Genomic DNA, 15569 nt, shown 5'->3' with positions numbered 1-15569 from the left:
GATGACTCTTTGTATTTCTATTAAGTTTCTATATAACCATAAACTTCAGAATTCTGAGATTATGAATGTGTGCCACCACATCCAGCAGTCACAATTCCTTTTAAGAACTTTTAAGATTTCAGGATAGAGAGATGGCTTTAGTGGTTAAGGCACTTGCCTGCAAAGCCAAAAGACCCAGGTTCGATTCCCCAGGACCCATGAAGCCAGATGCACAAGGTGGCACATGTGTTTGGAGTTCATTTGTAGTGGCTGGAGACCCTGGCATGCTCATTCATTCATTCTTTCTCTCTCTCTCAAACAAATAAAAATAAAATATGTTAAAAAGAAAAGATTTCCACTTTCATCTCATAACAACTCTTGAATTGTTATCAGTTGCATTTTCTTAAAATTTTCAATATTTCTCCAACTATAAAAAACGGTCTACCACACTACATGGCAGATAGTGTGTTTGACATTAGTTGTATTGATTTCTGCTAGTGACTTTTACATACTATTGAGATAAAAGACATTGGGAGGCTTCAGGGGTTTCCTTAAGAACTGCTTATTTATCAGTGTAGGGTTATCAGGCTCTGAAAGTAAACTAAAAGCGGTTAAAATTATAGCATGTCATTGAGCCTGTCAGAGGGGATTCTGGTTTTTCTTTAACTCTTTTTCCCTAAAGGAGTCTCTACCTTGATAAAGACCAGAAACCTCAGAAGGCTCTGGACTTATCTCATTTTCCAAAAGGAGTTTCCCTTTCCTAGAAACCAGAAATAAGATCTCAAGGCACCTAGACACCTGGTATGGGAGCTAGCTCATTCCTATCTAATAAAGTCTTATTCCTATAAAAAAAAAAATAATAGTCACTAGGTATGTTACACTAGGCAGGAGCTCTGCCTTCTTTCCTTCTGTTAAGGCCTATAATAAAATCTTTCTGAACTTCACCCTCTATGGTCTGTGGATTTCATTCTTCAAATTCGCATACAAGAACCTAGAGGCCACTGACTCAGTGGAAGTTTCATGTGATTGTGAGTGCCCAGTACTTCAAGCCCTGAGTTAAAGACCAAACAAAAGCTGAGAATGTTTCTATCAATCTCATTTGGAGATGTGGAGCTGTCAGTAATTCTGTGTACTCAATCTTCCTTAACTTAGCCAATTTACCCTAAGTAAGAGTCTTTAGAATTCACCATATTTTGTCCAAAGCCTCAAGTAAGCACAGATAGCCTTAGATTTGGTAACAGGTACGAATGAACTGAATGTGCTGTTGGGCAAAAGGAGCACCCGCAAGGTATCAAAGGGAAATTGCCACCTCACAATGACAAAGTGGTCAGACTACTTTTCTGCAGACAAAGTCAACAGGTGCTCCTAAATTGCTCCTTGAGATGTGTGCAATAGCCACTGCCAGTCTCTGCAGGTTCATGTCCACAGGGCATGCCCTTGGAGAGAAAGATAAACCAAATTGTGCCAAACTGAACCAACCCACCAACCAAATAACCAAAACATGCTTTACATGAAAGAAACATGTGTTCCTGATCTTTTTGGGTTTTATGTGACTAAATGTAGGAGAAGACTCAGGAACAAGCTTCACAAATCACTGCATCTCATGTGTCTTGTTCAACCAACTGTTAGCCTTATAGTGAGCTTAGGGGAGTCACTGTGAATCCAATGGGGGCTTCTCTTCTAACCTAACAAATGGAATAAAATGTTGAATTAGACATGGCAAGTACCTACATGTTTCCAATGATAGTACAATGGGAAACAGGATCCCTAATAAGTTTTCCACTAACAACATATTTAGTCCTGGAAAAATTAGGTTAGATTTCTAAGCCTCATGTAATTGACTTATGTTCCCTATAACTTTACAATCTAATGGAGATGGGTAATGAGCAGATTTTAAACCAAAACCCAAAACTATAAATTGTGATTTCAATAAGCCAAAGTGAGTATAGTTAGAGAAGGTCTTTCTGAGCAGATAGTCTCTAAACTAAGGCGTGAGAAATAAAAAAGAAGTCTTTGTTGACTTCTAGCTTCAAAAATTCAAGAATGGCTGGAGTTTGCTGGTCAGCCAGTCTACCTAAAAAACAACATGAGGTTTGGTAAGAGATCCTATTTCAAGGAAACAACGTGTAAAAATGATAGAATAGGGCAGTACATACACACACATCAAAAATAGAAAATTTAGCATGGTGGTGCATACCTTTAATCACAGCACTTGGGAGGCAGAGGTAAGAGTATCACCATGAGTACAAGGCCATCCTGAGATTACATAGTGAATTCCAGGTCAGCCTGGGCTAAAGTGAGACACTACCTTGAAAAAAAATAGAAAATAGAAAATTTAGTAGCAGATGGACTTGCATATATCCATTCTCTCTTCTGAATCTTGATTTTTCATGTGAAACTGGAACCTAATAAGATTTTGCTCATGTTGTGTATCCTATGGGAATTGTGTACATGGGTAATTGTAAGAGAATGTCTCCATGTTTAATGCTCTATTTTAGTATTGCATGGAAATTTTGCAAGCAAATAAGCCTTAAATACAGACTGGGGTTTGGAAATATTGAAGTTGCCCTGTGACTAATGTTCACTGAACAGATAAGGAGCTTTCTGGGAAATACAGTTTTGGATCATGAGATTAGGTATGAAGAGCATTCTCCTGAATTCTTCTTTAAAAGTATCAACTTATGAAGAAAACTTATGTTTTATTCATTTTAACTCATATGGTCATCTTACCTTTAAAAAAGGTCTTTTTAAAATTTTTGGCAAAGTTCTCCCATTTTAGTACTGTGTTAAGGATCTTTTTTGTTGTTGTTGAGTTTTTCTTCAAAAACAATAAATGGCTTTTTTCAATTTGAAAATTTTATTGTGTCAGTCATAGACAACATTAGACAACTTTCAGGTTTAAAAATACATAAAAGAAGATTAGTACAAAAATATCTTGAACTAATTCCAATCAAACTAATTCCAAAAAATCTGTGTAACCAGATCCTGAGTGTTAAAACACAACAGGGAAGGGCTGGAGGGATGGCATAGGGATTAAGGTGCTTGCCTGCAAAGCCAAAGGGCCCAGGCTTGATTCCCCAGGACCCATGTAAACCAGATGCACAAGGAGGCACATATTTGCAGCAGCTGAAGGCCCTTACACTCCCATTCTCTCTCTGCCTCTTTCTCTCACACATAAGTAAAATAAAATAAATTTCTAAAAATTTAGAAAAAAACTTAGCAGGGAAACATTCAAACACAAATGCTGTTCTAGCCTGGCCAAAACAAATATGCCCACTGCATCAGGGAGTGCAGCTATATCTGAACCAGCTAATACAGTTGCAAAATGGATCTAGCAGCATCAATAACAACGGGTAGGATATAAGGCCCTTTTGTTATGATTAGTGGAAAGTATCGGGCCAATTAGTTGCGAGCTATGAGTGGATTATCCAGAATGGGAGTGGGAATCCATTTCATGAGTGACCTATCAGAATGTTCCTTGTTTCCTATAATCAAGTGGTCATAAAATTGTATACTGTAAGTAAGTAAAATCCCAGATAACAAAAATACTAGCTATGATATTAAGTGACAAGTAGTAAGAGTATAGCTTATGGAAATTTCACAGGGCATGATCATGTATGAACCAAACAAAGAAATGGCTCTGAGAGCTGTTATTAACTGAGTACTTTTCATTTTCTACTACTAATAAAACTCTGGTACTCTTAAACAATGATTTTAGCAAATTTCCTGACACTAAGGGTTGAGAAGTTGGAAACCCACCATCTTCATTATCAGATACAGTAAATTTATAGTCCATTCTTTTTTAATATTTTATTTTTATTTAGTTATCTGAGAGAGAGAGAGAGAGAGAGAGAAATACAGAAATAGGCAGGTAGAGAGAGAGAGAATGAATGCCCAGGACCTCCAACCACTGCAAACGAACTCCAGATGCATGCACCCCCTGTGCATCTGGCTTATGTGGGTCCTTGGGAGTTGAACCTGTGTCCTTTGGCTTTGCAGGCAAGTGCCTTAACTGCTAAGTCATCTCTCCAGCTCCTATAGTCCATTCTTTTTATATGTCTCTGTTTCTCATTTATACTAAATGAGTGTTCTGGCTCTTAATTTTTTTTTTCTTCCAGTAGAGTTTTGAATTCTTTATTTTGAGTTCTCTATTTTGTATTCTAATAGCCAAAACAAAAATCTTTAAAAATGTTCATTTACTTGACAATCTCATACCTGTATATCATGTATTTTGATTATATTTATCCCTATTGGCCTCTCTTGACCTCTTCAGCTCCCACTGAACCTTAAACCATTTCCTCTAAATGTTTTACTCACTCAATAATTGAAATTTGTGTCTGCATTTCTTGTACTATGTGATAAGAAAATTTATCATACTCTGCCCTGTATTATAAAGTAAGTAGTGATAAGAATGAGTAGATACCAAAAGGTCCAAATTTAGTATGTCAAGGATCTTTTAGATATGGAATAATTTCACTTAATAAATCTTATAACAATACAACCAATTCTCCCTAAGTCATTTTTCCTTTTTTTCCCCAGCATCTCCTCATTCTACATAATCAGACTAATTATAACCCATTCATATTTTATAGCAAGGTATGTAGAGTATTGGATTCACTCAGAGGTCTAAATACTAAACAAATAAGCAATCTCAACTACTTTGGGTTGCGTACATAAAAATATGTGTCTATACTATGAATGAGGTTAATTTGTCTTACTTAAAATCCTCATAAGCACTCATGATAATGATCTTGTCTTTCAGTAGGTAGGTGTCAACATTGTTGGATTAATGTTATTAGAATGTTGGTGACAGGAAATTGGTTAAGTTGTAAGACCTTCACATTGAGCCACTGGGATGGAACATTTCAAGGAATATGGCCAAACTGAGATGATCAACTTGTTTTCAACTTGCCAAACTAGCAGTTTTGCCAAACACTGGGAAGAATGTGAGGCCTGGTTACTTTCTCACTAGCAGGTAAAACTGTCCAATTTATGGTCTTCAGTTTCAGAGAGAGGACAGAAAGAAATAGAAGGGTAATGAAAACAGCCACAGGTGTTCACTACTCAAATTCTGCACTGGAATGTGAGGAAGAAAACAAGGATCCACTTACCACTGTTCATGCCCTATCATGCATTCACTGATTTGTGGCACTCTAAGAAAATAACTGGAGATGCTGTAAAGTCACACTAATTGAAAACAGAAAAAACTCATTGTAATGTGGGTGAGTTATAAACAGTGCATTTTTTTTTCAAAACTGAATATTATGTAGGCATTGAGTATTAGGGTAATTAGTCTTTTGAGAAGAGGGTAAAATAGTTAAATAGGTAAATAGGTGGGTAAATAGTTATCTATAGGTATCAATTTAATTAAGGATGAAATGTTAACCTTTGTTGCCTTTGTAAGATAAGGTGTTTTCATTTTCTTACTGCTTCATATATACTTTTAGTACAAAAATTACCACAGCAGATACTGAGGTGGATTTTTTGGTGATGCAGCTATCTTTGAGTCAGAACAGCTATGAGGAGGTTGCCATCCATGATGAAATGAGACTTCTTAAAGGTGTGGTTGCATTTGAGTTATCTATTGTTCCTGAAAGAAACCCCTTACCGTGCTCTGTAAATAACCCCAATAAACTTATTGGTTCAACAACAACAACAAAAGTATCACAGCTAAGAGTGAATTGCAACTAGTGTGAGGAATATTGAGACTACTTTGTTCTAACTATGTCCTGCTACATTCTGATCAATATATTTTCACTCTTTTGGCTTAAGATGATTTAAGATATTGATCTAAAGCTATTACTCAAGAAAGGTTACTAGAGAGAAAGAAAGCAAAGCTTTCCATGAACTGAAGAGGACTGTCTCAAATATCATTAGCTTTAGATGAAGAAGAGCCAACTGGATCTTTATTTAAACCGTGATCTCAGTGCGACAATCTCCTGTTAGCACTATGATTGTACAAGTCATGCCATAATAAAAATTTTCAGTGTGATTATGTTTCTCAGTTTAAAATTTTTTGGAGTACATTTGTTATTTAATACTCACTTTTATTAATGAGACACACCTCAATTCTTTTCATCTGCTATGTGATTCCAAATAAATAGCACTTTTAAGGATTCTATCTGGACTGAAAGTTCATGGAGATTCTCTAGTGCAACTATATAAAACTGTAAGTAGAAATAAAATATTTCAATTTTGGTTTATTTGTTTAATTTATCAAGTTTCTCCATCTACAGTGACCAAAGTTATCAACTTTGAAGTTAAAACTTTGTCTTTATTTATTAAAATAATAAAGTATAATATAATAAAAACTATTTATTAAAAGTGTCTAACACCTTTAATACATAATAATAAATATGATTTAGTTGTAAAGTTAATTTTATTTAGTGATAATTTTTCTCCTGACTGTCATCTCTCCAAAATAATCACTTACAATTTATCTTTACATATATCATTACATCTTGTACTTAATATAAAATTTTTAATTGGTTTAATCATATTTACTTTCAGATATGTGCACTCTAATTTCATTCCCATAATTGTTTAAGGATATATAACATTATGCACACTATGAGTAAAGAAAGAAAGGAATGTGATAATTTAATGTTCTTAAATAATCAATTAAATTTACTATATTTAACTAAAAACTAAAGGATAAAAGTGGCAAAGCCATGAAGACAACTTTTTCTTTGGTAAATTTGCTAAACTTCAATCTGTCAGAGATTGAGAGTTCACAAACAGTATAAGCTTGCAAATAATTAAGAAAGGAAATGCTGTGATTGATGAGCAGAAATGCATGGTTTATAGCTTTAAAATATACTCTAGGCAGGGAAAGGATTATTAAGTGCTTTCCAAACAGAAACAAAAAGAACAGCAGTTTTACTGTCTTCATTTCTTGTTTTTAAAAATATATTTATTTATTTGGTAGAGAAAGAGAGAGGGTGGGAGGGAGAGAGAGAGAGAGAATGAACACAACAAGGCCTCCAGCAATTGTAAACAAACTCCAGACATGTGAGCCCCCTTGTGCATCCAGTTCCTGTGGGTCCTGGGGAATCAAACCTAGGTCTTTTGGCTTTTCAGGCAAATGTCTTAACTGCTAAGCCATCCCTCCAGCTCCAGTGTCTTCTTCATTTCTTAATAACTTAACAATCCTTACTTTGTAGAAGCACTTGGTTACTTTAAAGTTAATCAAACAACGGAAATTACAGCAAAATCTCTGAGATTAACAGTTTGGCAACAGTTGAGGGAAATATTATGTGTGAGAGGGCAAGAAAGCGAAGGGCTGGCAGGTTCTGAAACATGATGGAGTGAAAGATACGCAGGGCAGCACATAGACAATTGGCATAGTGCCAACAGGAGTGTGTCACCTACAAACTGGCAAAGGGTATCCTAGTATCTTCCCATATAGTAAGTCCTGGATTTCATATCCCCCTTGCTGAGACTACTTTTACTTATAAGCAAAATATTTTGGAAGACTAGTCCACCCTTTGGTTTTTCTTTCATAGACAAAAATGGTATAGAACTTGATGAGGCTTTTAGAGTGTGATAAACTGTAAAAGATGACACACATAATACACACACAACAACAACGAAGAAGAAACAGAAAAATAACCTAAAGCTTATTTCATGATGCACTATAATTCTATTTTTCAAAAGTAGCATTTTAGGGGCTGGAGAGATGGCTTAGAGGTTTAAGCATTTGCCTGCAAAGCCAAAGGATTCCAGTTCAATTCTCCAGGACCATGTAAGCCAGATGCACAAAGGGTGTATGCATCTGGAGTTCATTTGCAGTGGCTGGAAGGTCCTGGCATATCCATTCTCTCTCTCTCTTTCTCTCCATCTTTCTCTCTCTCAAATAAATACATAAATAAATAAAATTTAAAAATCTAGCATTTAGGTTAATATTTGGCTCTCATTAAAATGACTTATTCATTAGACTGGAAATTACAGTTCTCTCTTCTTAGCTAGCCAGAGTTACAATGAAAGGTAACATTCCTTCACTTCATTCCTTTTGAGAGATTTGCTCATTTAGCAGTTTCCAAGTGAGTTAGTTGAAAGATTTGGCTAGATGGATTAGAGTTCAGTGAAGGAACTGGCTCTAGATGAACCAATACCATGTAGAAATAATAAAATTAAACAAAATACACTGCAAATCAAATTTATTACAAAACACTCACTTCAAAACTATTTAGTTTGCTAAGTTTTGTTAATATTAGAATTTGGGGGCTGGGAGATGGCTAAGCAGTTAAAGATGCTTGCTTGCAAAGCCTGATGGTGGACTAGGTTCAATTCTCCAGTCCCTACATAAGACCAGATGCACAAAGTATGGCATGCATCTAGACTTTGTTTGCAGTGGCAATTGATCCTGCTGTGCTCATTTCCTCTCTCTGTCTTTCATTGAAAATAAATAAATAAAATACTTAAAAAAGACTAGAACTTATACTGAATTACACTTAATCCAACTCTATTCTGTGAAAGAATGAAAAACTAAATGATGAATAAAGAATTCCCATCTTAGCCTTTCATCTCTGAAGGCAAACAATGGGGAAACACTCTACAAGGTTCCTCAGCCTATGCACTACCTCTGTCTTATGGTCAAATTGCATGCATTGGAGAGAACATCATACATGAGGAAATTCTCTAATAGTCTGAATGCCAATAATATTCAAACAACAATAATAGTGTCTCTCATTTTTGGCAGGTGCATAAAAAGAGAATTTGGGAGTAGATAACATCATTAAAAGTAAACTTTACTATCTTTTCTTAGGCCATGTTAGAGAATTTAGGAAACCAAGAGATCTTTAATTTAGCACATTAGTCTACAAGAAGCAATGGCTGTGTTTAATACTTTTATTTACATATTTACGAGTACTTAATAGACATTTTCTGTAACTATGATCATTCTAACCCTCATCTAAGTTAGTGGAACGTACTCTGCAGCTCAGCCTCAGTCCAGAGTGATGGACAGCCACAGCCCAAGAGTATCAAAGTGCAGATTAGAATTTTGAAGTAGACTTAGCCAATGGTGGTCTGAGTTACAGGAATCCCACCAAACACTACAAAAATGATTTTGAAGAATTGGTAAATGCCTTTAAACTTTTTCTTATATTTATTTTCTTATTGGTATCATTTGATTTCGAGTAGATGGCGTTGGTATGAATTCTGGCTCACTCACTTTCTCTCTCTCTCTCTTCACTATGACCTCATGACTGCATGCTAGGCAAGCACACTGCCATTGAAATACCCAAGCCAAGCTCTTGCCACCTCTTTTAGGGTGTTATGAATTGATCTTGGAGCCTCTGGCATGGTGGCAATCCCTCTACTTCCAGTCGTGATTCTTTTATTTATTTATGCTTGCTAACTTATTTCTACTAAGTCTTGGTTTATTCATTTGAAAATATACTTTCGAAGAGTTTCTATGATTATTAATGACAGAACATAGGTAAAAACAAGCATAACATGTGTACCCAGAGTCTATACTTTTGGGAGTATTTTGGCTATCTACAATTATTATTTTATTAATAAATGTGAGAACAGAAGTAGACTATGAAAATAAACTTCTCTAATTGCTTTGTTTATGATGAGAAAATGTAAAGTTTTAAAATGATTTTAATTGTCCTGGAGAATGTAGCTAAATAATGACTGAGCCACTACTCAAGCTCATGGCTTACACTCAGGCTTTCTTCACATTACCATGCTGCCTGAATACTTTCTATATATCTGAACAGTGAAAGAGAGAGAGGATGGACCAAAAAATGCATGCCTCACAACATGGTTGTCTGAACTAATTTTCATTCTATTCTGCCCTCTAATTCAAGATCATCTCTAGCATTTGTGTGGCCAACATATTATAAGCCAAAATGCATAAAGATATCAATTAAGCTATGGTCTAAGCTCTTACCTTGACAGATAGTCCTTCATCACAGTCTGGAAGGTCAGACTGAGCTTAAAATCCTTGAGCTCCTTATACATGGCAGTAGAGGAGGCCTATGTCTTGAAACATGACATGCTCTCTTCTTGTCTGACCACCTCATAGGCAGGCTTGTGTGAACCCTTGACACAGCCTGCATGCTCAGTTTTTCCCAACACTCTCCCCATCCCAAGTTATTGTTTCATAGTTGTGACTGGGGCTCTAACATGTGATTATCCTGCAGCAAAACATCCTGATGGACCCTGAAGGAAAGTTCATAGTCATTTGGGCAGATAATATGGGGGCCAGCAGAGGCATCTGCTCCTTTGGATTGACCAACTCTAACCTCCAAGATGTAAGTGCCGATGGATAAAGACCAAGCCAAGGATCTTTTCAAGCACAGAGTCCAGGGAACGGGCTCATGCCCTCAGTTGTTACTGGTCTAACTATATCATTGGTTTTAGGTAAAAAATGGCATGAACCTTTCAACAACTGGTCATCTGCCCTCCACCAACATGAGTTATAAGATGAATCTGTTGGCCAATAAGACCCATTTCCGTTCAGCTCTGCTGGATCCAATGTGTCCCATACTTCTTGATTACTGAGTGATGCAGAAAATGACTTACTAACATTAAAATAATCTGCCTGTCATTGTCATAATCATTTTCCAGTGCCATACAACTTTTTTCCAGGTGGCTTCAGGCTGGTAGAATTGTGTGCCTTTATCCCCTCCCATCCAAAAGCACAGGTAATAAGTTGCCTTTGATTCAGTGTTCAGCATTACAGTATAAGATCACATAGATCTGAAAAAAAAATAAGCTTGTATAGCTGGGAAGACTCACATGTCTAGGGATGTTACCTATAAGAGATTTTATGATACCTTAAGAAAGTATTATGGCTCTCCCAGCTTATGGGCTCTTTAGCCAACAGTTATTGAAGTCTATGTCTTCTAAAAAAAAGCATTCTTAGCCGGGCGTGGTGGCACACACCTTTAATCCCAGCACTCGGGAGGCAGAGGTAGGAGGATTGCCATGAGTTCGAGTCCAACCTGACACTCCATAGTGAATTCCAGGTCAGCCTGGGCTAGAGTGAGACCCTACCTCGAAAAACAAAAAACAAAAAACAAAAACAAACAAAAAAAAAGCATTCTTACCTAGGATTGCATTTTGTAGTAACGGAACATCCATTTTTATTATCTGGGGCCAAATCTGTCCCAGGCAAAGCTTGTAGAGAAAGAAATGATCCTGGAAGTGGGGGGGTGGTCACTTGATGATGAAGTTAGGCTGGCAGCTAGTTCCGTGAGCAAGTCTCAATTGACACCACAGCATGCTCATCCTTAAACAAATACTCAGTGTGTTGGATACCAATGATCTCTCTAGCCTTCTTCACCTGAAAATCTCAAATTTGGGACCATGCTTCTCAGTAAAACAGGGGAAGGAACACCGCCCTATTCCTTGTTACAACTCCACCACCCTGGGATTGTTTTGGGTTGGTCCTTCCTCAACTACTGTTGTTGCAACCCTGTACTTTTCTGACTGCATCTATCAGGAAGGAGACAGGAAATTCTAGTCACCCTCACAGCAGCTGCACCATTCCTACTATCCTCCTTCAATGACGTCTATTGGCTTTGGTGACATGAGGTCAGGAACTGAGCCATTGTGAAGGTCAGAAAGATAGGTCACTGTTTATGCCATTGCTGGGCTGGGAATCATGCTGAGGCTGTTTGCTTTCTTCCTTTCTATACTGTTTCTCTTTCCGTTCCTCTTTTTATACTGCAGAGCCCCAGCATCCTGTTTTCAACCTTAGACTGTTTGGCCACAGATGAACCCTGCTCTACTGCATTTTATAGCACTGTAAGACAATTCTTCTAATTAAGGAGGTGATGAAAGTTGACACACAAAATTAATGAACAAATCTAAGACAGTAATCTGTTGCTAAGCAGAGCATCTCTAACATGTCAAACAGAACTTAGGCTCCTCACTAAAGGGTCAGCAGAAAACCTGCCTGCCTTCAACTCACCGGTTCTACCTTCTGGCCCTTTTTTGATGTGTATGGTAGGTTCAGGAAGATATCTGTAATACTAAGTTGCCTGCTTTCTTCAAAATTCTGACATTCCAGTTGGCTTGTGGCCAACATTAAAAGATGCGTTGATGAAGAAAAAGACTGTTTTTTTAAGTCACAGAAACAGTTCCTTGTCTAAGTGCCTAAAGGATCCTTGGGAAAACAATTAAAATCTTTGTCACTCACTTCAAGCTTAAAAGAGTTAAAGATAAGAAACAGTGAAATACCATTCTGCCCAGAAGGAATAAACCCAACAACTGCTTGCCCTCTAACTGCCACAAACACCAGACCATGGACACCTATGTCACCCAAGTGTACTCCCTCACATGACCCTGATTCAGCTACTTTGAAGTAAGTTACACTTTGAAAACAAAACTTTCTGGTCACTCAGCTGGAACACCAGTACATAGACAAATTTGTTTTGCAACAATGTAATAGATGTTAATAAATGACCACCTACTGAACTTTTCTATGTAGGTACTTTACCAAGTACTTTAGGTACGCTATCTTAATCTCTATAGCAATATGGTGATATCAGAACCAGTTTCATTTTACTGACCAGAAAACTGGTTAAATAGCTAGGTAAAATAGCTAGTCCATTAGACTGACAGGATTTGAACTATGAATTTCCATTTTCAAAGCTTTTCACATTCCCCCTTCTATAAGACATATTCATACTCACTTCGAGGTCTGTGACTTGGTTTTGCTGTGAGTGAAGCAAAATATGACCAAATTTGGCTACATAGCAATGATAGTGATGGTGATATTTTTAAATAGCAACTTGGATGGAGATCTCAAATAATTTCAAATTAGAATTGCTCATGTGGAATATTATTTCTATCATGCATAATATACTTTCTCCCCCCATCCAAAAAATTAATTTTTCTCAATTCCTTTTGTGGTCATGAAAATATTCCTATTGTGTTATTGTATATGACACAGATTACCCAAGACAATAATCAAATAATGAAGACTGAAAATGAAAGCAGAGAGAAAGTTTTTAACTTTGTAAGTATTTAACTATTGAGTGGCATTATTTACCCACTTGATAACTGCTTTGTCCTGTGACTTTCCCACTAGAGAACTTGAAAACAGGTGAGACAGCATGATTCCTGCTTCAACTAACTGTGTGCATCAAATTAGGCCTTTCTTTAAGATTGGCTCTATTGAGCTTTTATTGTATCCAGCAAAGACACCGGATGGGAAGAGTGAAAGTCCAGTAGATTAGAATTCTCACCAGGACCTATCCAGTGTCTGGCCTCAGATCTTTATTAGCTACTAGGCTGAATGTGAAAATTATTTTTGTAACTTTGCAAGTAGATGACATCTAATGCCAACACTCCAGACACACTCATGTTTAGAACAAAACAGAGCACTGACATTTAAAGTGAAAACTAACCTAACAGCAAGGTTTGGACTAGGGAGGGTGTTCTTTGTTTCCTCCTGAAATAGTTCCCTCCTTTATCTTGGTGACTCCAGAAATTCATGTTCTCAATGATAAAATCTACTGAAAAACCATTAGGTTTTTCAATATTAGGCCTACAATTCAAATAAGTATCAAATATCACAAAATCCAGACAAAACAGTTTCCGTTAATCTTCAAAGTAGGCAATGCGTATGTGAAAGTCATTCTGCATGAATTTCCCTGTGATAAGAAGTTACACAGCAAAGGCCCCTTCTTAGGGAAGCAGTTGGCTAGGTTTTACACCAGCCTGGAAAGTCCCTACATTTGGCCTGAGCTAAAAGCTTCAGAGAAGTCAGTAAGTACTACTTAAATCCTAAGTGTGCCTTTTTTGTTTCTTTCCACCAAGTTGAACTCAAGTAAAATTACTGATCAGTGAATACAGCTCAGAATAAGAAACCCTCCCTCACTGGCCCTAGTATCTAAGGATGAAGAGCCTCTTCTGCTAAGATCCTTTGAACACAAGCCAGTGAGCTTTGATCCAAAGATTATGCTTTTAACCCAAGGTAAGACAGGAGGAGGAGTACACATTCATTAGCACACCTCAGGATAGAAAGGGCACCTGCAGAGGTGTGGAGCAAAATTTTCCCAGTCTTAGAAATAAATATAAGACACCAACACAATACCTGAGAATCAAAAGATTGGGAACAACCCAAGGGTATGTCCTACAAGGGTACAGGGCCAAAGCTTTCCTTCCAAGTAGGCATGTGGATATGCATATACAACCTTATGATATATATATCATAAAATATATGCATACATATATATTCTCTAAGGAAAATACAATAAAAAACAGCAAACAATAACTTATATAAATTAGTGCTGTTAAGTCCAGATGTTAACGAAACAAATTATATAATGATAGATAATTACAGCTTTTCAGCATGAAGATTTGTCTGGAGATTGTAAATAAAATAATTTTTGTAGTCTAGGTAAAACCACTGGATTTTACTCTTAAAAGTTATTAAACTTAAAAAAATTAATTGTGTTTGGAGAAGGAGTTTGTTTCTTCTTTCATTAAAAAAAATTCTCAGGTCATGTGAGCATCACAAAATCATTAGAAAATCCCAAATGTCCATCTCAGCAAGCATTTGTCACATTTGAAAACAATTTTCTTCCATTCATGAGAAGAGATGGACTTGCTTGCTATATGCGTATGTCATGCCCGATGCCATGCAACACGTCGTATATTTTGTTTGGCAGACTTCCTCAGATTTTAGTTTTTTGATAATTTAAAAAACAAATAGGGTCTTTATTTGGGTAGCGATCTGGAAGTTCTGTGGAAGCTCACTAGACTTACTGGAGCTTATCAAATCAGATTGATTGGGCAGTGTTTCCGCTGACTGCAGCCGGGCTCAGCAGCAGCGTAGTACCTTGGAAGTCACCGTACAGCTCCTCAAAGGGTGGAAGCCTTTTACCTTATTCGAAGCCATCTCGCTGACCGAACGGTAGGTCTGGATGGTCTCTAGCTGGTCCAGGCACCAGTCTAGTTCCTCCAGCGTCTCCATCGCTAGCTTCTGATAAGACTCTTCTGCAAACAAACACACAGACAGGTAGTCAGGCTGCAGCGGCTGCAGGCTGGCCATGGGGTCTCGGAGTCTGGTCCCAGCGACAATCCCCGCTGGCTCCTTCATGGTCGGCGCGCTGCCGCGTCCAGCCTCGCCCTCCGGCGGGTCCCCGTCTGGCGCCCACTCTTCACCCCTCGCCCGGGATGAGGTGTTAAGGAGCTACCCAGAAACTTCCTCTGAGCTAGAGGCGGAACGGCCAGCAGCTCATCTGCATAACTGTGCTCCAGCACTGGGCCGACTCCTCCTTAGTCATTCTGGGGCTCCACGGAGTGTGTGATGTCATTTCTGAGTGTTAGCAGTCAGAGAGGAGAAATGGGAAGGTCTTTCCGCATTTTACCTAACTTCTATAGGTAGCAGACTTGTAACTAAGAGAAATTGGCTATGGTGCCAAGCTGTCATTCTTTCATTCTGGGGAATGTACTCTTTCCTTGGAACAACTCTGGACTCAGCAAATACTGGCCCACAACAAATAAGAGGTTTCGGCTACTCCTTTCTCTTCCCTGAAACTGTGCTAACTCGGGGGTAATATGAGGACTTCCCATAAGACTCCAGTCTAGAGAAACTGTCTGGAGCTTTACGTGAAGCATGT

The 15569-nt window shown here is 37.6% G+C and overlaps 1 protein-coding gene across 6 annotated transcripts in view; it reads right to left on the bottom strand.

Moving 5' to 3' along the window:
- Positions 1 to 15569, bottom strand: part of Pde4b (phosphodiesterase 4B) — a 467475-nt gene that overhangs the window by 22283 nt on the left and 429623 nt on the right. For 4 of the 6 annotated variants that reach the window (XM_004661721.2, XM_045149398.1, XM_004661722.2 and 1 more), the window contains one exon: positions 14831 to 14943. In XM_004661721.2, the coding sequence (XP_004661778.1) occupies positions 14831 to 14943 (113 nt within the window). The remainder of the gene's footprint in view (positions 1 to 14830; positions 14944 to 15569) is intronic. The other 2 variants (XM_045149397.1, XM_045149400.1) reach the window with 1 other exon arrangement.

The sequence above is a fragment of the Jaculus jaculus genome, chromosome 5, assembly GCF_020740685.1.
Source record: "Jaculus jaculus isolate mJacJac1 chromosome 5, mJacJac1.mat.Y.cur, whole genome shotgun sequence".
Lineage (NCBI taxonomy): Eukaryota > Metazoa > Chordata > Mammalia > Rodentia > Dipodidae > Jaculus > Jaculus jaculus.
The sequence above is the reverse complement of the archived record's forward strand: the minus strand, read 5'-3'. Positions and strand labels throughout refer to the sequence as shown.